The sequence below is a fragment of the Pocillopora verrucosa genome, chromosome 1, assembly GCF_036669915.1.
Source record: "Pocillopora verrucosa isolate sample1 chromosome 1, ASM3666991v2, whole genome shotgun sequence".
Lineage (NCBI taxonomy): Eukaryota > Metazoa > Cnidaria > Anthozoa > Scleractinia > Pocilloporidae > Pocillopora > Pocillopora verrucosa.
The window spans coordinates 4,589,445-4,613,160 of record NC_089312.1 but is presented as its reverse complement, the minus strand read 5'-3'; the positions used below and the strand labels follow the sequence as shown (position 1 = coordinate 4,613,160).

At 37.1% G+C, this 23,716-nt stretch overlaps 4 protein-coding genes across 4 annotated transcripts; 3 read left to right on the top strand and 1 right to left on the bottom strand.

Annotated features, from left to right (window-relative positions):
* The first annotated feature begins 365 nt into the window (after positions 1-365).
* On the top strand, positions 366-1,995 carry LOC131800165 (adenosine receptor A2a-like). The gene has a single exon (XM_059117849.2). It carries the CDS (start codon positions 425-427, stop codon positions 1,397-1,399), a length of 975 nt encoding a protein of 324 aa, XP_058973832.2. The 5' UTR covers positions 366-424; the 3' UTR covers positions 1,400-1,995.
* A 7,813-nt stretch (positions 1,996-9,808) lies between these two features.
* LOC131800125 (acid-sensing ion channel 1-like) lies at positions 9,809-10,846 on the top strand. Its single transcript, XM_059117806.2, has one exon. The coding sequence runs from the start codon at positions 9,809-9,811 to the stop codon at positions 10,844-10,846; it is 1,038 nt and encodes a 345-aa protein (XP_058973789.2).
* A 1,813-nt stretch (positions 10,847-12,659) lies between these two features.
* LOC131800180 (acid-sensing ion channel 2-like) lies at positions 12,660-16,682 on the top strand. Its single transcript, XM_059117874.2, has 6 exons — positions 12,660-13,586; positions 14,032-14,194; positions 14,335-14,397; positions 14,870-15,095; positions 15,488-15,579; positions 16,035-16,682. Exons 1-6 carry the CDS (start codon positions 12,660-12,662, stop codon positions 16,172-16,174), a joined length of 1,611 nt encoding a protein of 536 aa, XP_058973857.1. The 3' UTR covers positions 16,175-16,682.
* Positions 16,674-23,402, bottom strand: LOC131800181 (phosphatidylinositol 4-kinase type 2-alpha). The gene is made up of 9 exons (XM_059117875.2): positions 22,923-23,402; positions 21,781-21,981; positions 21,245-21,376; positions 19,866-20,019; positions 18,750-18,826; positions 18,491-18,587; positions 17,869-18,002; positions 17,727-17,786; positions 16,674-17,624 (listed from the first exon to the last, which is right to left on the bottom strand). The coding sequence occupies exons 1-9, from the start codon at positions 23,265-23,267 to the stop codon at positions 17,451-17,453; spliced, it is 1,374 nt and encodes a 457-aa protein (XP_058973858.1). The 5' UTR covers positions 23,268-23,402; the 3' UTR covers positions 16,674-17,450.
* Positions 23,403-23,716: the final 314 nt, after the last annotated feature.

Here is a 23,716-nt window from a genome sequence, read left to right as displayed (position 1 = left end):
AGGTAGACATCTTAGATCTCATCGATCCCTAATGCCATAATGCCACTTTTCCTTCAGATTTTAGGTTTATTTCGTATTGCCGTTCTGTTATTAGTATTGCATTGATAGTTCAAAGAGAAATTTTACATACGTCTAGAGGTTAAGGAAGATCCAAAGCAATGTTTTAACTCAAAAGTGCCCTCAACTTGATGGAAATTTAAAATGTTTCCTTGGCAAGATATAAAAGTTAATAATAAAACACGAAAGAGAATGAATGGCTAAGGATGTAAAAATTGATTACCGTACCATCATTAAAAATTCCGATTTGCAAAAATTTGAAAGTGATATTGCTTCCTCAAGATTAATATTAGCTGCAATGAAAAATAAGCACGACATTAATCATTTTTCATACAGAGTACCAAGCTGCTCATTCGAAATCACAACGATGAATCACTCTCTGGGGAATACCAGCTACTTTTTGGCTTCTGGCATTTCAGTAGAAAACTGTTCACTTCCTCTGTCTCATGGATTAGCCCTTATCTCAATAAACACTATCGTGAGTATAGCGGGAACGCTTGGGAATCTACTGGTTTGTTTAGCGGTTGCCAAAGTTCCTCGCCTTCGCAGACCTGCAAACTTCCTTCTATTCAGCTTGGCCCTAGCTGATTTACTTGTGACTATGGTGTGCGTACCGTTATTTCTGGTAATCCTCACCAGAAGAGCTTTTTTTAATGACTGTGCAAAGGACTTGGAACGCCCATACGTGATCTTATCCATGCTTTCGTGCTCTGCTTCAGTAGAACATATTGCGGCTATCAGTGTTGATCGTGTTATCGCTATTTTGTACCCTCTGCACTACAAAGGTATCATGGAGAATCGTGGTTGGAAGGCGATGCTTCTAAAGTCTTGGATATCACCGATTGTGGTTCCCGTTTTGAACCCCATTATTCCGAAGAGATTTCCCAAACGTTTCGTTGCATTCGGAATTTTCAGCCTCAGCTTCATGGCTGTATTTGTGTCGTACTCTCTGATAGTAATATCGCTGGTCAAACATCGGAAAAAACAAATACAGATCAGAGCTTATCCTTCCAATGATGCTGGCAGCTTCCAGAATTTCCGCGTCGAGATTCGCATTGCTTTTACACTGGCGATTGTGATCGTTGTTTTCACTGCTTGTTGGGTTCCACTTTTTGCCACGTTTTTTGCAGCTGGGAAGCTACTGGTGAATGATCGCGGTATGGCTTTTATATGGATCAGGACCTTGGCTCTTTCAAACTCCGCAATGAATTTCGTGATTTATGGCTCTCGAATGCGGAACTTTCGAGAGGCGTTCACCGAAATTTTGCGGAAGATTCTTAGCTGTTGTGAATGTTCACGAACCAATGTTCCCGATGTCAGGTTACAAACATTACGATCTTAAAATCATTTAAATGAAAAAAATATGAAGATAAGTTAAGAACTAAAAAAACACAGTGGTAATCTGTGCGCGTTCATTTAATTAACAGTCGAGTCCTCTTTCGCCAAGAGTGTAATTAAAATCCGAGTTCTAACACACAGTCTGTCCGTGATCAGACAGATCACAATATCACACAGTCTGTACACAGGAGCGAACGTCATAGTAACAATTAGCAGCATCATTTTTGGTTTATCTGTCAGATGCTAAGCTTTTCTTGTTTTTCGTTGCTTTGAACAAGTGCAAAATTCTCCTGAAGACAAAATCGAAGAATTCCAGGAGAGTTAGGAAACTCATTCCAAGGAAAAGACCAAAAGTACCACCCAGGTTTCCTAGTGGAACAACAGTAGACAGCTTGGTGCTAAAGTGGTGTCTGAGTGATGAAATAATGTGAACTAAATTTAATGGCTGCTGTAGTAAAGTATTTTTTTCTTTACTGAACATAATTTACAAGAATTTTGATGGCACATGAACGCTTTTCCAGCAAGAAAACGTTGGGGTATAAAGACATGAAAGATCTTTCGTTAATGTAGTTCTAACATTAGTGGACATACATGCATACTACACTGTTTCATCAAATTCAAAGTTACAGAGAGCGGGTGCAGAGATTCCCTACATTTTAAGACATTGGGAATATCAAATAATGAAAAGATCGTCGTGATGTTCACAACTAGGTCACTAAGTATGGGTTATCGGAATTCTTACCGGCCATTTATCAACATGCGCTTACAAAGGCACAACACACCGAGAGATAATTGTGAAAACTTCAAATAACTTCACTACTAACCAATCAAAGCCCAAGTTTCAAAAACAGGTTTTTGCTCAACGATCTCAACACTCAGGTCTTCAAAATATATATCCAGAGAGATGATGTTTTCGCTGCGGGGAAAAAACCAAATGATCATTAAGTAACAGTTTTCATTTTGATTTCATGGGTAACATATTCTGCTACCACGGAAAACATTATTACCGTCATTTACTTACTCTACAAACTTCTCCCTTTGTTCTTCGGTCATGTTCAAAAAGGGTTTGTACATCTCGAGTTCCATAACAGATTTCTCAGTGTTGTTAAGAGAGAACATGAGTTGTTCAATGAAAGCGTCCCTCTGAAGTCCACTGTAGGAAAGAGATGTACTCCACATATTCGCATGGCTCACCACACTTCCTTTCGCAGGCAGACTTCTCACTGGAAGTACCAAAGTTTTCTGCGACGGGAATAAATCATTATGCTTCTGTCATTAATTTTTCCTGGGCTTAGAGTTCTTTAATTTGGTTTGATGCTTTTATTTTCGATGGTATTTCAGTGTACATTTCAAGGCAGAGAAATTTTCCGATCAAACTGGACCTCGTTTCTTACACTCACAGCAAAGAATGAGCCGACATCGTTGACAGCATAGGAAAAAGTTTTAATCCAGAGATTTAAGAAGACTGTAAGAAACCTGTAAGAATAAATCCATTTTTATAAACATCCAATGAGCTCATTGACTTCTGCTAAAACATGACCAATTGGTATCAACCACTGAGGACTAATTGCCTGGGTTTCAGATTTTTACTTCCATATTGATGCAACTTGAGCCTATCAACGAGAAGTAAATTCCAATTTCCATCAACATTGGTTAGGATTGGTTTCAAAAAAAGCAACAAATGTGATCCTCAAAATAACTAGATGTAATCTTTTCTTTTTTAATAACAACCACATTGTCTAGTTGTAGGCTGCTATGAGCATATTAAATTTGACATACCATACGATGGGAAAACGCACAGAATTGTGTCATTCACTGCACAAATTGGGATTGGTTGATTGGCTGTTAAAAACAAGAGAAAATAATTGTCCATTATGCCTATTATGCTATCGTTTCATGAGATCTTTTGGGTTTTACGAATGATATTTAAGCAACTTAAGCCGAATCCATCGTCAAGTATAGGATTGACTGCACAAGAGCCGTTGAAATTCAGTTATTCAACTTTTTTAAAAATTAAAATGGTGGGCAGGCGCGCAGCTTACTAAAACGAGGGCTTCTCAAGTCTCACGTTTAAAGATGTAATCAAAGTGCTCTGTGAGCAAACTCGTGAATTGACACATGATTTTTTGGATTATGTTTAATGTTATCTGGTTTAGGGAATTTTGTGGTTAATTGTCATATCTAGAGTACGAAACAAAGTAACGTTGGGATAAGAAGGCATTACAATTGAAATGATCATGCTATTAAATTTGACAAGGGTGGATGATGTCATGTGTTTTAAACGTATATCATTTTTGTTTCTGGTTCAAATGAAAAGGTTGGAAGTAAATGTGGGTGAAAAGTGAAATTTACTGTCTTTCGTTGTAAATATTAGAAACTCAAGGCAATACTGTCTTGATGAAAACATTAACGATTCCCTCTTTAGCAAATGAGACAAACGGGAACGAGTTTTGAGTGATATAACTAAGCCAAGACTGCCACCGTCATTTTGGATCTCCGCCTGGGTAGATTTTAGTCACGTGCTAGGCAACGTATAATCAATAACAAGATAGAATTTAATTTCAGGTCTATTTATCAATTTTGTGGTGTATAACTTTCGCATTTTAGTACGCAATGTGTATTTTGAATCTTCAAATTGTCTTGAAACTTAAAAGAAAACTGTTCTTTAAAAATTCACTGAAAATCGGTAGCTAAAATCGTTTGTTTAGGTGTTATTTGATTTTCGTGATAACTTGTAATTTCGTCAGTCGCCGGCATCTTTTGTTGCTTAACACAGGAAAAACACACGATACGAAACGTAATGATCGATTTTGTCCTCAATCGCACGCCATAACAGAAAAAGCTTTTAAACATCTGTAAACTCCGAGCGCTCCGCAGTAAGTGATATTTTCAATGAGTCTTCGGATTGTTTTCAAGTTCAAGGATTGTGAATTACGATTTTATGAAAAACGATGGTTGTTCTGTTATTTCAATGATAATCCTTGCCTGCCTGCCAGTCGCTGGCGCCGCTTGTTGAAACTAAAACGAAAAAAAAACTCTTTTAAGATGATCATTGGCTTCTTTTTCACCCCACCACTATTCTTAGCAACAAACGTCGCCATTTCGTTTATTTATTGCTCGCCAAAAACTATCAAATGCACTCAAAAGCCTAAAATCGAAAAAAATTTTATAGGAATCGACCAATCGAGAGAGCGAGTGCCATTACCCACATCGTATCTACAACTCGCTCTTGCGCATGCGCGCAATTCACGAGTTAAAAAGTGGACTTACTAAAAGTGAACGCCTGCTACGTTGCTTTGGTGCAAATAACAAACTCTGAATAAAAACTTCTGCGTTATTATCAAAGACATAGTGAGACTAACCTTGAAATTTTATTACAGTGCAACCGCAAGCTTTGATAATATAATCGTTGCGACAATTTACCATACAGGCAGGTTTTGTGTAGGCAAATTCCCTGTCAAACCTAAGAGATCCTTTCCTGCAGTTTGTCGCATACGGCTTCTCCAAGTTAATTATCTGCAAAAATCATGATATGTTCTACATTTGACAGCTTGCCCACATCCATTGAAAAAATAAAGGTTCGGGAGAAAGGGAATTTGCTGTTCTCCTAACCTGGTGGGAGGCTGAGTGACAGATTGACCGTGACCAACTGGCTGACTCGCTGGATGCAGGCTAGTTGACGGACTGAACGACTGGGTTACATATTAAGCGACAGCCGGACCAATTAACTATGTAACTGACTGACTAATGTAATTGGCAGGCGGACTGGCCAGCCTTTCGGCTGAATGAAGGACTGAGTCTCCAAATGACTGGTAGTCAGCTAACTGACGGACTGAATAAAGGGGTAAGTTTCTAAAGAAACTGTGGTGCTGCGTCGGTGGGAGAGTATGGCAGGTAATTTAGTGTTAACAACTGGGTTGAAAACGTAAATTAGCCACCGTAAAGGGTAAAAAAGCTGACGTTTCGAGCGTTAGCCCTTCGTCAGAGCGATTAGAGGAATTGTGGGTTGTGTGTGGATTTATATGTAGAAAGTGGAGCAACGCCATTGGTGGGAATATGGTGACGAGAAAACAGGAATAAATTAGTTGAATGCAAAGCGCTCGTTGATTCCGTGGGGATTAAGGGTGCCGATTTGGAAGTGCCGATTTGAAAGTGTAAAACTTTACGTGTACCTCTGCCAATGTTATTTACTGCATAACTTGCACTTATTGCAATAAGTTATACATCGGCGAAACAGGAAGACGACTGGGTGACCGATTCCGAGAACACCTTCGCGATGTGGAAAGAAATGACAAGGACGCATCCAAACCAGTCGCTAGACACTTTAATCTTCCTTATCATTCTAAACAGTATATGGAAGTTTGCGGCCTTTCCTTACATCTAGGCAGTTCGGAAAGCCGCAAAACACTAGAACAAAAATTTATATTCCAAATCGGCACCCTTAATCCCCACGGAATCAACGAGTGCTTTTCATTCAACTAATTAATTCCTGCTTTCTTGTCGCCATATTCCCACCAATGGCGTAGCTCCACTTTCTACATATAAATCCACACACAACCCACAATTCCTCTAATCGCTCTGACGAAGGGCTAACGCTCGAAACGTCAGCTTTTTTACCCTTTACGGTGGCTAATTTACGTTTTCAACCCAGTTGTTAACACTTAATTACCTGCTAACTGACGGACTGTCTGACTTACTAACTGACTAGCCCCTGATTTTCCTCTTTACCTTTCTTCTTTTTATGGCGCATAGACTAGACATTCCCGGTTGAATAACAATGCCAAACTCTTTCACAGGTAAAAACGTCTTCTGCTCATGTATGAGAAGCAAAATTCCAACCGAAGGCCTCCATGGAATTGGAATATATTCGTCTCGCTCGATGTTAAGTCGAAGCCTCAAGCCACTTGGAAGACTAGCGACGGTAGTATTCAACAATGGATTACCACCTGGCACCGTGTAGAGTAGTGTCCTCTGCGAACGACTTCCATCCCTCTACATCTCGATGCTCTGTTTCTGAATCCCTGATGTCGACATTGCTTCTTCTTAAACTAGTTCCATCTTCGACTCCCTCAGCATCCATTTTGCGTTTAAGAAATCCCATTATAATTCTAAGCGGCTGAGTTCTTTTAAACGAAATGGTCGAAGACGTGTCTAAAGAGGAATTCTCGTTTCTATTAAGTGCCTCCACTAAGACTTGACGACCTCCCAAGTCGTTTTAGGTTTTATAGATGAAGGTTGCCGCAGTGATGGTTGTACGTAATTACAGCTCTCTGTCACAGTCAGCACGATTTCTCTAAGTAATTTTTCTGTTAATGCCAGAAATCATCTATAAATGATGGATACATTTCTTATCAGCTAAACTTAAACGTATCTTATTTAATTTACCAACAATGAAGATGGATTCCTTGATGTTTTCTTCTTCAGTAAGAATACGGCAAATTCAATTATGGCGAGCCTTGGAAGCTGTTCACATTTCGTTTTTGTGCGTGCAGTTTGTTTGGTATCTTCTTTACTCAAATCGAACCCCCCCACCCCCCCCCCCTCCGAGCGCAATATAAAAGATTTAAACATCGAGCTGTTAGCAATAATAAGCGATCTAGGTGGCCTTATGTATCACGTTCTCCTTGTTTGTCCGCCAATAAGGAATTTTCTTATCACTGTTAACCTTTTACTCCTTTCAGTTTTTACTCTTATTTGGAATCAAAATCCAGCTATATTTTCAAGTTTTCTGCATGTGATTTTGTTAATTTGGTAAATGGAACAAAGCTACTTATACTAGGAAATTAGTTCAGGCTACCCCGCCGAGCACATGCTCCTCTTTAGAGCCAATTACCTGTAGGTATACTCTCAATAGAGCTATAATCTGCGAGCAAATCCTCTATCACAAGCGCCACCGCAAAAGCATTTCTTCGCCCACGGGAAAGCGAAATCTATCACGAGAACGCTTATGGAAACGCTAAATTTCCTAACGGTTACACTATATTTCACGCGCACGCAGTCTGTTACTTGAAACGCTCTGTGAACGAACAAATGTATTCCATTTTTAGTCTCCCTGGTCAAAAACAGTCACCTTGAAATCAGGATATCCTATTTTGCAATTTTCCCCGAATTGTTCGAGAGCAAAGATTATGGACTTATGTAACTTTTCTTTTTTCGGTATAAATTTGTATTAATCAAAAGTTCCTTTCCACCTGAGTTGATGTCATTCTATCCTGCTTTGCAACATTATGACTACTAGAATATATTCCATGCTCAGACTCGCGTGTGGTGTGAAAGCCTTTTTTATATTTACGTAATTCATTGGGTATTTTTTGTCAAACTGTTTTCTAAAGACTTTAAGCTGATTCCCTTACTGTATTTTTCATCTTCTGCACTTAATGGCAAAAATCATATGTTCTAAATTTGACGGCCTCCAGACAACCATTACAAAAAGTTTTGGAAGGTGACTAAGATCCAGAGGAAAGTTGCTGTTGTTTTAACTTGCTAGAAGAGTCAGTATAACTTATAACTTAGCGGTTGATTTATTGACTGAACGATTGATCATGACCGTCTGGCTTTCTGGCTGGATGGCTGACCGACTGACAGGTCGGTGGCAGAGTAAACGACTGACTGACTGACTGACGGACTGGTCAGCTGGCTGGCAGATGGACACGGTGACTCGTTTACTGCCTGACTACTGATTAACTGACAAACTGAGTAGTGAAGTGGTTGGCCGGTGGGCTGAATGACGAACTACGGGACTAAATGAAGGACTAGTGGACTGGTGACTAATCAGCTGACTGACTGTCTGTCTGCGCATGACTGGCTTGTTGGCTCGCCCGCCAACGCACTGTCTTCCCTATCATTTTTCTTTCTCTTCTTTCCCGGTTGAATAACAGTACCGAACTCTTCCACAGCTAAAACCGTCTTCTGCTTATGTATGGGAACCAGTATTACAACGGCTGGCCTCAATGAATTTGTAATAATCATGCATATCCACGCGCCTCATCTTAAAAACCATTTCAAATGAAAGAACAACCGTATTCCACGTTTAGGTCAACTGGTCGAATAGAGCAAATTTGAGATCAGTATTTACAATTATTTGATTTTCTCTAAATTTTTTTGCAAGCAAATGTTAGGAACATTGTAGTTTTTCCTATTCCTTATAAACTTTTTTTAAACTATTTTTTTTCCACGTCTGATGTTGTCGATCTGTTCTGGGTGATAAATTTTTCAACAACAAGATTCTATGTTTAGATTAAGACCATGTGTGGAGGAAGTTTTTATTTTTTTCAAATCAGCATAATTTTTTATGGAGCCTTCCCTAAATTGCTTTCTAAAACAAAGATTTTAATTAAGCCCTCGTGTCTTTCCTACTCGTTAGTTAAATCTCGTTTCGAAAAATTTCTTACAGGAATTGCTTTATCTTGAAATCAAAATACTCCCTGTAAAATGCAGGAAAAATTCGACCTTCAACTTCTATGACTTTTGTCAAATACTTTTATAATGATTTACAAAGGACATGTTTACTTGTATATTAGGAGGTTGAAAATATGACAAATTAGTTATGTGAACTTCTCCATGTGTCTTCTATTGAGTTTTCAATCACAATGCTTTTCAAAGAAGGTTTAATTTTAGTAAAGCAATGGGCGAAGAAAGCGTTTGGTGCTGTCACAGGTGAGAGATGAGAATTTAATGTGGTTCAAATCATTTGGGAATCACTTTTTGCCAAAGAAGCAATTTCTAAAAATACCAAAATGATATCAGCTCTTATGAAAAGAATCTAGCTCGGTTCAGCGAGTGGACTGAGCTGTGTTCTGTTTTTAAATTAATTTCATAAAATTTAAATATTAAAGCTGAAGCTGAAGTTGTAAGTATATAAATATAGATTAGTGTCATTTAAATTAGGTTGATCGAAATCAATTTAAATTTCCCTATGTAGAAGGAAAGAAAGAGAAAAAATTAACTGCAATTGATTCAAACTTGCAGCTAAGAGGAGAAAATCCCTAAAATTGTTAAAAAATATATTTTATTAGTGTCATATATATCGTCGAAAGCACTGACTTTTATGCAAAAGTGGAAATTCGAAAAGAACTCATTTCCTTTTCAGAAAAGTCAATAAAGGTTTCATTATTTGCTCGTTAAATTTGAAAATGAAACTGTCATAACTAAGGCGCATTTTACATTTAGGACTTGCTGCGTAAGTAATTCGTGTTTCAAGTCTGTATGCAATCTGACTCCCAGCTTGCTAAAACTTTCACAGCAACTGACGATTTAATTTTTCATGTTCATTAGACTCGATCTCCATATTAACATCACAAAATTCATACCAGGAAGATACCATCGAGCACTGAATGTCAACGCTTTCTGCCAGATGTAAGTCTCTCAGACTGAATTTACATCTAAGCAGATTTATCAGTTATTCTAAAGAAGAATGCCAACAACAAACCAAAGAAACGAGATCGCTCATGGAGGGGAAGCCGCCCTCCACGAAAGCGAAACACAAACAAAAAACCTCCAGCCAAACACAAATAATGGTAATTTCGAAGGATTGAGATCGTTCGCTCAGGATACCACACTTCACGGAGCCAGACTTTTGTTCTCTGAGGGCTTTTTTAGAAGACTGGTTTGGTTGGGTATGATATTGGCATGCTTTGGCTTCTGTATTCATCAAGCCTACATTTGCTTAAAGGAATATTCCCTTTATCCTTTCAACACGAAAATGACAACAAGCTTTAGTGCAGATAACAGTCAGCTTCCCTTCCCTGCTGTCACTTTGTGCAACCTCAATCCTTTCAACATTCGAAGATTCAGACGATATTTAGGAGGAAATCTTAGTGAAGTGATGATCGAAAGGCGAATTCAAGATATATCTCTCCTGACCACGAGATCAGAAGCTATTTCTAAGGAATACTTTAAAGAACGCTACAACGCGCTTTCTTATCGCCCAAAAATGGCTAACGAAACCAACCCTCACGCAATGAAATTTAGTCATCAAATTGAAGACATGCTTTTACCAAATGGTCACCTGTTTCATTCCTGTTCCATAAATGGAAAGAAATGCGACGCAAACAATTTTACCAGCTTCCTCAATCCACTTTTCACAAAATGCTACACATTCAATTCAGCAAAAAATGGCAAGCCTGTGCTAAATGCTTCGTTTGCCGGCCAACTAACTGGTTTGAAGCTACGACTTAACATCGAACGCGAGAGCTATATACCAAATTTGATTTGGCCTTCTGTTGGGATTATTATTCTTATTCACGACCAAAACAGCTTCCCCATCGTGGAGGAGTTTGGAATTGCTGTTCCACCAGGGATGTCTACGACTTGCGCCATACGAAGGAGAAACGTAAGTGCTAAAAATAGATTTTTAAAAATTGTTTACCTAGCAAAATGTTTTGTAGCTTTTTCCTACCAAACTTCAAAAGCCCTAGATACCCTTGCCAACACTTACGAGAAAATAGAATAAGTGCGAGTGTAGGTGACATTTATTAGGTTTGCATTTAGAAAGTGAAAGGAAAACCATCTTTTCAACCAGTCTCGTCCTTACCGATAATTCTAGCCAGCCAGGACAGTCAGCCAGATCTAGAACCTTTCATCCAGATGGTTAGTCACTCAGGCCACCCAGCAGCTGGGAGCTGGGTGGCCTACTAATCTAGTTTCCTACACTAGTTTAAAGGTAATTATTCCAAAATGTTTTAGACCGACGACCGTAGCCATGTCCAGATACTAGAGTACAACTTGATAATCAACCTTTATCAACCTTTGCAAAAGTTTTTATATCAATCTAGAACTTCAATTTTGTTCGACTATGGCTGCAATCTGTGCTAAAAACAAGCCCTAATTTTCTTCTTTTAAGTTTCAAGCTAAAACAGAAGTTAGAAACATATATTTGATGGAACCTTATTCTCAACATGGCCATGTTCAATCTCACTGGTCGAAAGAGTTACTTTGAGTTCAAGGACAACTTATTGTGCGATCTTCCCCACATTGTTTTGCGACCAAAGATTATGGACCCTTGCAGTTTTCGTCTTTTTATTGAACTTTAATTTTTCCATCTCAGTTGTTTTCAATTATTCTGTGTAAAAAAATTTTCAACAATAAGATTTTATGTACTTCTTGTTTAGATTCGCGCGACGAGTGGAGGTATTTTTTTTTTAAGATCAGCGTAACTTATTATGGAGCAGTTTCCCAAATTGTTTTCCAACACAAAGATTTTTAGCCCTTGTATTATTTCCTGTTCGTTATGTTTCGTAATACACAAGAATTCTCTGTCGATATCAATATATCAATGTCAATATCTTTTGTGGGATTAGCAGGAAAATGTTGACTTTCATGTTGCATGACTGTTGTCAAATCGTTTTTTTTGATGTTTTACTTTATCTTTGAGTAGGTGACTTCACTGACGCATTAAAGAAATATGAGCGCCACAAAGGAAATGTTTACATTTGTGCTAAAATTTTAAAAAATTTGCATTAATTATGCAAACTGATGCATGTCTTGTTGTGACTCTGTTCCCAATCACAAATTCCTTTTTAAATATAGTTTGATTTTAAAAGGGAACAGGCGAAAAATACCTTTAGTACTTTACAAGTCGTTTGATGGTAGTTCGAGATGAGAATTTTATCTTGTTCACACACGAATCAATATTTGCTAAAGAGGAATTTATCCATAATGAAATCTTGAAATGGTATCAGTTAAGGCTGTTATGAAAACACTTTAGGTCTCTCCAGTTGGTGACTTCAACTGTTTTTATCACCGTTAAGTTCGTGTTCTATAATTAATTCCATAACATTCAAAAGTTAAAGCTGACAGTGATCAAAAGCTACAAGATAGACTGGTGTCGATAAAATAGATTTTTCAAAATCAGTCCTATGTAGTGGGAGAGGGAAATAAAAAAAGGGAAATGAAACATAATGCATAACACTTACATGAAATAAAGAGCTGCCTAAGAACGCAATTTCCTACTGAGAGGGTCGATAAAGGTTTCACTGTTTGTTTGTTCAATTCGAAGTGAATTTTTGCGTATTATGCTAAACTTGGTGCATAAGTAATTTAAACTGCACGCAATCTGCCTCCAATTCGTGCTATAATCTCCAAAACAAACATCGATTTTATTTCTCGTCTCCATCGGACTCGATATCGACTTCATTGCATTCTTATGAGGAGAAACTGTCGAACACTGACTATCATCGCTTTATATATGCCAATCGTAAATCTCTCTGCCTGAATTTACTTCGAAGTAGGCATCTTAAGTTTTCTCAAGGAGAATGACTCTGGAAATGACAGCGACAAACGAAAGAAATGAAATTACCCATGAAGGGCATACTGCCCTAAACGAACGCAAAGCACGAATCAAAAACCTCCAAGCTGTTGAGAAAAACACAAGTAATGGTAATTTCGAAGGATTGAGATCATTCGCTCAAGATACCACACTTCACGGAGCCAAATTTTTGTTCTGTGAGGGCTTTATTAGAAGACTGGTTTGGTTGGGGATGATAGTAGTATGCTTCGGTGTCTGTATTTATCAAGTCTATGTTTGTTTAAAGGAATATTCCCTTTATCCTTTCAACACGAAAATGACAACAAACTTTAATAGAGATGGCAACCAGCTTCCGTTCCCTGCATTAACCTTGTGCAATCTCAACGTCTTTAACACTCGACGATTTAGGCAAATCGCAAGAGGTCATTATAGTGAAGGCGTGATCGAAAGAAAAATTGCAGATATATCTCTCATGACGACGAGATCAGATGATATTTCGACGTTTGACTTTAAAGAACGCAATCGAGAACTTTTTTATCGCCCAAAAATGGCAAACGAAACCAACCCTTACGCAGTGAAATTTAGTCATCAAATTGAAGACATGCTTTTACCAAATGGTCACCTGTTTCATTCCTGTTCCATAAATGGAAAGAAATGCGACGCGAGCAATTTTACCAGCTTCCTCAATTCACTTTTAGCACAATGCTACACATTCAATGCAGCAGAAAATGGCAAGCCAGAGCAAAATGCTTCGTTTGCCGGCCAACAAAACGGTTTGAAGCTACGACTTAACATCGAACGCGAGAGCTATATACCAAATTTGATTTGGCCTTCTGTTGGGATTATTATTCTTATTCACGACCAAAACAGCTTTCCCATTGTGGAAGATTTTGGAATTGCTGTTCCACCAGGGATGTCTACGACTTGTGCCATACGAAGGAGAAACGTAAGTGCTGGAAATATTTCCAAAAACAGCTTTCTACCCATTTAGGATATTTCGTAGCTTATTCCTAACAAACTTCAAAAACCCCACGTTGTCTTTTTAAATATTATTGAAATTATCGAGTTATTGTGTTTGTGAGAGAGAGTGAGCTTGTGCCACACTTGGATAGTTAAAGAGAAACCATGCGGATGGCTGGTCTCTTCCTTACTGGTTAGAATGGCCAGCCAGGTCGATAAACCTTTCGTCAGATAGTCAGTGAATCGGACTACTCAGCGGGCCAGCCTGTCTGATTAGTCGTCTACTAGTCAATCTGTCAGTCAGTCATGATAACTCAGTCAGTCAGCAGACGGACTATCCCGCACTTTTTGCCTTTTATTGGTCCGTGTAATTTTTTGGTGAAAATCACGAGTTCGTTGAATAATATCATCGTCATGAATTTTCTTGACAGATTACAAATCTGCCACATCCGTATGGCACTAACTGTAGAAAAGGAACCCTTGAAGCGTTCAACGGCGCCTCTCAGATTGCTTACAGAAAACAGGCCTGTCTTATAAAATGTCGCAATAAGTTCACAATCAAATCTTGCAACTGCACATCAACAAAATTCAAAGGTAGGTATCGTTTTGTTTTTCACACCCAGCCTATGAATTTTAATATGATAAGAGAATATAGCGCACCGTAACAAATTTTGAAAGAGGTCGGACCCACCGAGTATAGCTCTTACGCTGTTATTGTTATAATTTTTTTTCAGCTGATCCTGCAGTTCCCTTATGTGCGCCGATAGAAGAAGCTCTTTGTGTTTACAAATCCCTTGGTAAGTCAATCTATTCCTAACAAGGCTAAATATGATATACAAACAATTTAAAGATCAAAAATGAAGTCAAATTCGTGTAATAGTACCTTTCTTAGCACAAAAAGGATTACAGTATGGCATTCTGTTCCTCAATTCAAGTTCGTTAAAACATGTACCCATGCACTCTATACCCCCTTTAATAAAAGGGTTTTAGGATTGCTTCTTATTAGCATAACCACACCAAGGTTACATCAACATATTTTTACTGGAATGGAGGATCCAGCATTTACTTCTTGCCATCGACCCTTCCTTAAATCTGAGTATGATGCAGGGGCTTAGGTATTATTTATTGATGCTTGGATAAATACATTTATGAAATTCTCACCTGGACTACAATCCCACTTTGTCATCAAATCGATCTTCTATCAGAGCTAGAAAAGTAGAGGATGAACAAGACATTATGGCACTAATGAAAAGTAATGTCTGCTTACAGAGGAGTTTGGCAATTCAGATGAAAAGAAGAAGTGTGAGAAAGAATGTCCCGAGCCTTGCAATCACATTGAGTACAAGACTTCATTCTCGTACAGTGGATTACAGAGGGGTGCTCTGATTCAACATCTGATGTCCTTCCTTAATGGGACTGAGAAATCATCAGTCGATCGATCGATTTACGAACCTCTGTTGAATATGACGAAAGCCGAGAGGGAGAAATACATAGAGTAGGTGTTTTAGTTCAATTTTGTAACACTAGGGTCGTTTTAACTCATCGTGGTGAATTACAGTAATTAATGAAATTTATCAATTTCAATTTGAGTCGCCGCGCGATCTTTCGATTAATTGCTGCTAGTCTTTTTCAGATCATGACTACCGGTCACGCGTGACCTTACGAAGCATCCTGCCTCGCTGTAATTGCAAGTTGATTTTATCAGCTGTGAATTGCCCATTTCGATATTGTGTTATCTTATTGCTTTTCAAGGCTCCAATCGTTTAGACGCCCATCAAGGGTCCTAGTTAACATTGCGAGAGTTGTCCTTTCATTGCTAGAGTTTAAATTAAAGTGATGTTCTATTACTAACATTTGAGAACATCTCATTCTTCTCCTTTCCCACAGTGACAACATTATTGCATTGGACATCTACTTTGAAGACCTAAGTGTCGACATCATTTCGCAGACTCCGCTTTATGAGACCTGGGCTTTGATTGGTCAGTTTCACGTTTTTGGTGAATGAATGAAGCAATGTTCTTTTCCTAGCTTTTCCATCTATTGATCTGGGCCCAGTTGTATGAGAGTCGGATAACGCTATGCAACAGATAAATCGCTATCCGGTGGATAAGTGATATCAAATCGTATAGTGTTATCGAGTCTTATTCAGTGGATAGCGTTATCCAACCTTCGAACAACAGGGGCCTGGGTTGTGAATTCTTGGTTCTGTTTTAAACAATACGTGTGATACTGGAGTTCCAAAATCGATTCGATTTCATTTCTACCCGATAATAACTCATAATTCTTCTGGTTTTTTTTTTCTTCTTTGTTTTGTTTTTTTACCGTAGGCCTGCAAAAGCACAAGCTATGAATGCTTTTACGAGGATCCAACCAGAATCCTCTCTAATCTTGTGAACACAATTAAAATATATTTTTTCTTCTTTTTGCTTTGAAGGAGACTTAGGAGGGACATTCGGTCTGTTCTTGGGGATGAGTTGTCTCACTCTCTTTGAGTTTGTGGATTTCACGTTCAGGAAGTTCGTTCATTTTGCTAAAGGCGACCGGGGTAGAAGAGCTGTCAATGTCGAGTACTAAATTGAACTGTACAACTCTGTGGATTATAACCAAAAGAGATGTTGTTACCTCTTTTACACAAAGTGTAAAAATTACGCAACCCACTCCCCCAATGCAGTTTATGTTTCAAACTCCTCCAATGCAGCTGCCTTCGACAGAAGTCTATTAGAGTACCAAAAACAAAAGCTCTATTGCATGATTCTTGAATGGAACCGAGTATTTCCGAGTATTTCCGAGTATCAAAATTAGGACAGTGCACCACTGTCCATATGGTAGTATAATTTTAGGTAATCATGGGAATAGCCACAACCTTGGTGCTCGTAATGTCACGCCTTTGAAACACTTCGAGCTCAAGATATTCACGTCCTTTAAAATGATATTCGCGATAATAACGATAGACTTTAACTTTACTTTTTATAAAGTTAAGGTCGAGTTAAGAAGAAAAGTGATTGCTGAGGTACTTGTTCCAGACACCGGCGTAGGTTAATAAAGTTTAGCTTAACCATATCAAAGCATCAAGCACTGCAAATATCCATTTATTTAACTAATTTATAAAATGAGGTATTATTTCTAGACAGTACGATTCAGTGCCTCCTCCACAAACATCACCATAATGTTCTCATCAATGCTCAAATGAGGCTACATAGTTTTCGAAGATTAACCTATCAATTTTCAGATTGCTTTAATAGTCGCTGGCCGGGGAGCGCACTATTCATGACAATTCATTCTTATTGTAACAATAATTTGAATTTCCAGTTACACAATTTCACTCTCTGCACAGAATTGTACTCTAAGAATGCACCACCGCAGTAGTGAAAGGCAATGTCATACATTTAATTTCTGATTGATAAAGCTGTATCATTTACAAAATATGAACTACAACCTTTGTATATTTGTTAAGAAGTTTCATTTTAACTGAACTTTTGTTCGACATAAATGCAATTTTCCTCCATTGGAACCACTATGAAATCATCTATCAGAAAAATAAACCTCATTACATTATCCAACACTTCTAAACCATTTTCGTCGCTTTGAATCATTTTGGATCTTCTGCCAAACGTACGCACAAATTTTTCCAGTACGAGCGACCGAGGTTGTACATTCAATGATGTCAGTCCCATATCACCAATGGAAAACGAGATTATGGCTGTCTAGTAAGACTTATTGGATGCCAAATTTCCCGCAATTGTTAGACTGACGACATTACCCCACAAATCTCAGAGAGCGCACTATTCATCAGTTTGAATCAACTGAGAAAATCACTGGTTACAAAGTTCGTCGCATGACACTTCTTTGGTTAGCACCATGAGAAAAACGGCGGTCGGTGTTGAAAGCTTTGAGTGAATGCGTGACTTTGGCTTCTCAGTCGATCTCCAGATTCAATTTTCTTTCTTTCTACAGTGACTACGGGCATTTGCACAAGTTGCAGAGGGGATTTCTTGTCCCGCAAAGCCTGAGTTAGGTTTAGTATCTGACAAAGAAAAGAAATGACCACTCAGTCGGTTTATTTCTAGGAAAAACTTAATTGTAAATCAGAAGTTATCATGAAATAAAAAATAGATAGTATGCTTACCTGTCCTCTTAAAACAGACATCTGTCTCTCAAAAAGCGATTTATCAAAGCCTTTGTCCTCCTAAAATGGAAAAAAAAAAGACAACATGTATTTCAGAATTCCTCGAGAAGCGGGTTTTAAATTAAAAGCGAAAAATACATACCCGAAAGAGTAGGTATAAGTCCTCAGTGAGGTCCTGAACAAAGTTCATATCTGCTATTTGAGGTAATACAAAGTCAGAAATCTCATCCATAAACGGTTCCTTCGCTTGTGTTAACCATGCCCAGTAAAATGGATCTGCCAGAGGTAAAAAGAAAAAGTAAGTATAGATCGGGTACCACAACATGGCACTTCTAACTCGTACAAATATCTGCCAAAGAGTGACGATACCTATTGTTAACAAGAAACTAAACGTAGTTATGGTTTGAAAAGTCACCTTTGATAACTATAGGCGGAAATTTAGACAGTAAGCTCAGAATCAAATTAAGTCTTAACCTTTTACCTCCATGAAGTGATTAACACAAAACTTCTCCCTAAAAATATGCATACACTGTCCAGCAAACAGGTACATGTAATGAGAATACTCGAACTTATCAGATGAAAATATTATCTTGATCTCACATCAAATTCTTCTAACTAATTTACAAAGAAATATGCAGCAGAAAGAAGGGAGAGTTGAGAATTAAAGGGTTTAGGGATTGATGTTATTCGTCTTGCCAAGAACGTGCAATGAAGGAAGAAATTTGCGCTAATAGGGATTGAACAAGCTGCTTAAGTCAACTTACAGGCTCTCCAAGAGTCTGGATGCTTAAAAGGAAATGCCAGCCCATTGTCAATGGCAGCTACATATATCTTTGGGGGGTCTACATAATCCCAGTCACCCTGAAAAAAAAAATAGGTAAATAGATATATCTAAACAAGAGTTTTTAAATTAGCACTGAAGAAGACAAGGTACACACACCCTGACTCAAACACTGTTGTTCTAATATCAAGTGCTAATAATCAATTTATATCACCCTAAGTGAGTTAACAGACAAGACTCACCCCCTCTTCACCTTCCACTTGCCGATCAACTTCTGGAGTTCTTTCATATTTGATAAGCCAATTATCATTTCCCCGATCTGACAGAACAAAAAAAAAAATAGTAGGTCATTTGAAGTAAGCTGTGTCAGAAAATTTGTTTGAACAATTTTGTATACGTTTGCTTATTTTCATATGTTTGTATTTCATGTGTGTCTGTATTTTATGGCCTGTCTTAACCCTTTCGCTCCAAAGATCCTGTTAGTAATTCTCCTTACATCTGCCATACCATTGTTATGACTTTTGTTTGGAGAATTTGGTATTAGATCACCCAATAATTCCCTGATACTTTTCCTTATTCTCATCACTCGTCTGCTTGATATGGTATTGATATCATAAGGAGATATTTTGTCTTGGTCACTCTTGAGAGTTAAAAGGTTATTAGATTAACCCTTTAACTCCCAAGATCTTATTAGTAATTCTCCTTACTGTCTGTCATACAATTCTTATGATGTAAATTTGGAGAATTTGGTATTGGATCAATTAATAATCCCCTAATTGATATTATACTTTATTCTTATCACTTCTATGCTTGATATTGCATTGATAATGTAAGGAAAAATTCTCTCTTAGTCACTCATGGGAGGTAAAGAGTTAGAATCAAACCATCAAAGATATTAAAACAATCACCTGCCTAAGTTCACAGTGTGTATTAATTATTTTATAGGGCCAAATTCAATGAATAATTATTCTAAAATTAAAATGGGTAAAAAGAAATGGACAATACATAAAAAGTAAGCTAACGGATTGATGCTTGTAATTAGATTAACTCTTCAACATCCAGAAGTGATTAACATGTATCTTCTCCCTATATTATTCATACATCATCCAGCAAACAGATAATGAGATTACTCAAACTGGCCAGCTACAGGTTCTTATCTTGATTTAACATGCAATTCTTGTAACTTATTTAAAAGGAAATGTGTATCAGCCAGATTGGAGAATTAACAAGTAGGTCATGGGAGTTAAAGACTTGACATCACCATTGTACTATACTACTACTGGCTGAGGTACCTGATTACTGCAATATTGTAACTGAAAAGATAAAATAACATTTTATTATTTCAGATTGTTGAATACCTGTATTCCTAATAATATAATCAAGACAAACAAGTTTTTGAAATTGTATCAAAAAATCTTTGTTTGTGATGGCTTGAAGAGGTTCCACTTCAAACTTCCTCAAGTGAAATTCTGCATCTTTATAACCATCAACAAATGTCTGAAACGAGCCCAGCTGAAAACCAAAAAATAACATCAACATCATGTTCACACAGTTTTTTTGGCACACAAGGTAGACAGTGATTGTGTATTTTGGCCAAGGAGAAGCAATAAATTTGAAATTTTGGTGAAACATCAAGTGAAATTCATGAATTAATTAGCCACTTTTGCAAGCTACCTGTATTCATTACCATTCTTGCAAGAATAATTAATTCCAAGTAACTTTAAGGAATTCTGTAATTCCAGTAATGAATGTGACAAAGAAGAGTGTTGAGGAGGAGTGGGTTTGGCAATCTGAATCACTAGATTTAGTTTGTTTATATATATATATATATATATATATATATATATATATATATATATATAAACTATCTTGTCATTGAAATATATATATATATATATATATATATATATATAATTATATATATATATAAACTATCTTGTCATTGAAAAACACTTACCAAATAAATTTCTTACCCAGGTGTCCAAAAAAAAAAAAGGGTTCTCAAATAGAATTATGGAATCATGTTACAAAATATATCAAGGAAAGATTCTATCAATAAGCAAGTCAGTCAGTCAGTCTGGGCCAAAGATATATAATCATAAGTATTTTATCCATACTGTAGGCAAAAAAAAACATCAAAATAAATGTAGTAAGAATACTTGTAAGAATGAGGGAGTTTTCATCCTTTACTTGGCCTTGGAGGATGATCTAGCTGCAATCATTGTCTTATTTGAAAAATCTACCTTATGCAAAATGGTGGAATAAAAGGGCACCTGCTATTTGAGGTTTAAATAATTCTAAATTTGTTTTGTCTACATTTCTGTCTGTTCCACAGGAGTTGCAACTGATAATCGTGCGTGAAAGAAAATTAAACTGAACCTACTTTAAAATATTACTGATCTACATGTGCATGTAATATGTGGTTTGAACCATAACATGGTCATAAAGAGGGTTTTCAAAATGTTTTGAAGTAGGCGTCAGACTTGGCAAAAGTAGGTGACTATGAGAAGTTCATTTAAAGGGCTTAAAATGATGATTTTGACCAGAATAACCAGCAACATGTTATCAAGTAGCTAACGGAACTCCAGTGGTCATCTGCTTGTTTTGAAATCCTTGCATAAAGGTTAAAGCATGTCCCTAATAATTTGTTTTCCTTTGGACTATATTGATTTAAATGAGAAAATAACTATTAAAGCAATTTATCACATTTATTCAATATAATCATTCAGTGAAATACCTTTGGAGGAAGTCCTGCTTTCACATGTTTTCCTAGAGTATCAGGAAATCTTTCTGTAGCAAACCTTTTTGACCTTGCTTTTGCCCGATCAAATGCTGTGTAATTAAATGTATCACTAGCAAGTCTGACAACCTAAAAGTCAAGGAAATAAAAATAAATAAATAAATCCTATGATATCATTGAGTTATGGATGAAAATAAAAGCTATTTACACCCCTCATTTTTCTCTGTATCGCTGTAAGTGGAGTATTTAGAGTCCTGTGGCATGCTACTACAGGAGCTTAACTGGTTTGATTCAAACAAAATGACAGTCACTATAAATGAGTATCACCAGAATCTACATGTATTTTTTTAACATTTCTATGAGGAGAGAAGCACCAAGAGAACTAGGTGTCTTTCCAAAGAACACAACCCAATAATCCTGACTTGAATGCTAACAACTGAGCCTCTTAAATCTTTAAGTCTTTACACCTATTACATTTTATAATACAAATATTAGGAGTAAAATTTGCATTTGTTAGTCAATAGTCACCTTACCTTTGTCTTAGGAACAATATTTAGACCAAGTTTCTGATCCACAAGGCTTGCTCCAGCCTCAGAGAGATATCCTTGGTTTGGAATTAAACAATTTCTACCAAAACAACATGGACAGCAAATCTTGTGACACCATTTTGTCCACTTGGGATTAAGATGTCCATAGGGCTCTTCATCTTTAGGTTTAAATACACCAATCTTCTTCTGCAGACAATAATTAAACAATTGTAGAATAAATTTGGAAACTAAAGTTTATGAGTGTAGTCAACTTCCAATACTTTTTTCTGCCTGCACACATATGGGAAAGTTTGAAATCAAACACCATAAAGAATACTTAAAAGTATTGAAGAGAGACAAAATTACATCTGTTTACCTTAAAGTTTATTATGCAAATAAATGTGCACAGGCAAATGTAACCTTGACTTAATTTTGGTTTGGATAGTTCACAGAGTTTAAAACTCTTTACAATGGCCAATTTACGTTATCAACTCAGTTTATAATACTAAATTACCCTGTTAAACTCTCCAACCAACACAGCACCACAGTTTCTTTAGAAACTTACCCCTTGAAACATAACTAAGACTAGTTTGAAACCAATTATATTAATATATAAATATAACCACATACAGTTATAAACAAATGTAATGGAAAGCAATTTATGAATAAAAATGAAAAGAAATGTACATTAAGTTCCCTTAAGCATACATAGCTGAAAGTTTTTTGGTAAAAAAAAAAACTTCTCTGTTCAGCTCAGCTTAAATTGGTTCAAAAATAGGGATAATAATAATCAAAAGGAAAATTTAAATATTGGTGTATCTTTACACATTAATAATGAATGTAAGATTTCTCATGTCTTAACAATAACAAAGATGATAGCAATCAGAAGCAAATTGGTGAACATTCAAACGATTTTTCTTTGTAATAATACCGTTAGATTTACATTATAAGATGTACTTGTGAGGCGTTTTGTCGAGAAAGGGAAACCGGAAATAGGGTCTTGCTGATCGACGAGTACCCATCATGTTGAAAACAAATACCATATATCTAAGTGAGTTTCGATTTGAGATTTTTCCGTGGAATTTCGTCTAGACAAGGTGAGTATTGACGAGAAATATCAATGAAAAGCCATGTACGAAAAATCTTACCCCCTCTTTGTCTTTTACGAAGTAACTACCACTGGATCCTTGGTAAATACGTTCGGGCAAAATTCCTACATCAATAGCTTGTTCGGCGGCTTGTATAAGGCTGCTAAACTCTGGATCGTCAAAGTGATTTCCTTGGTATTCAGTATCACTGTGACTGTCCATTCGAGATCTCGATCTGCCGAGTAAAGGTCTCTGTTCAGAAGTCCTACTATCGTAATGAGAACCGCCAACTATGGCTGTGCTGTAACTGGCCGGGTCCGCGTGATACGGAACTACATCAGGTCCGTTTAGCCGGCCTTCCGAGGCAAAATCAATGAGTGGACGCCCTGTGTCGTCTACGGACATCTAAATCTTTAATTTGGCCGCCCTCTTTAGAAATTTTCCAATCGCTCTCAGAGCATTTCATTCGTAGAAATCCAGCATGAAACGATCTATTTTGGTTTCTTACAAAATTATCGAATTGTCATGATTTCATTTAACATGCGCATGGTTTCTTTTGACTTTCGCTGCCGCTGACTAGTTCACGGAAGTGGTTGCGCTTTCAAATTTTGCTTCCACGAAATATCTTATGTAAGTGATTTAATTTCCAACGAGATTTTAATCACACAGTCTATCGAAAATGGACTTTAGTCGCTCAAAGAGCTCACTTTATTTGGGTGCCTATTAACAACTTGTTCAACGTCTCCGTATCGATCATTTTAGCGATATTTTGAGCTGTCAACGCGGTATACTTGTGTAACTAAAGCACTTGAAGGGATATTCGAAATTACCAGCAAATAAGGCTCCTCTTCCTT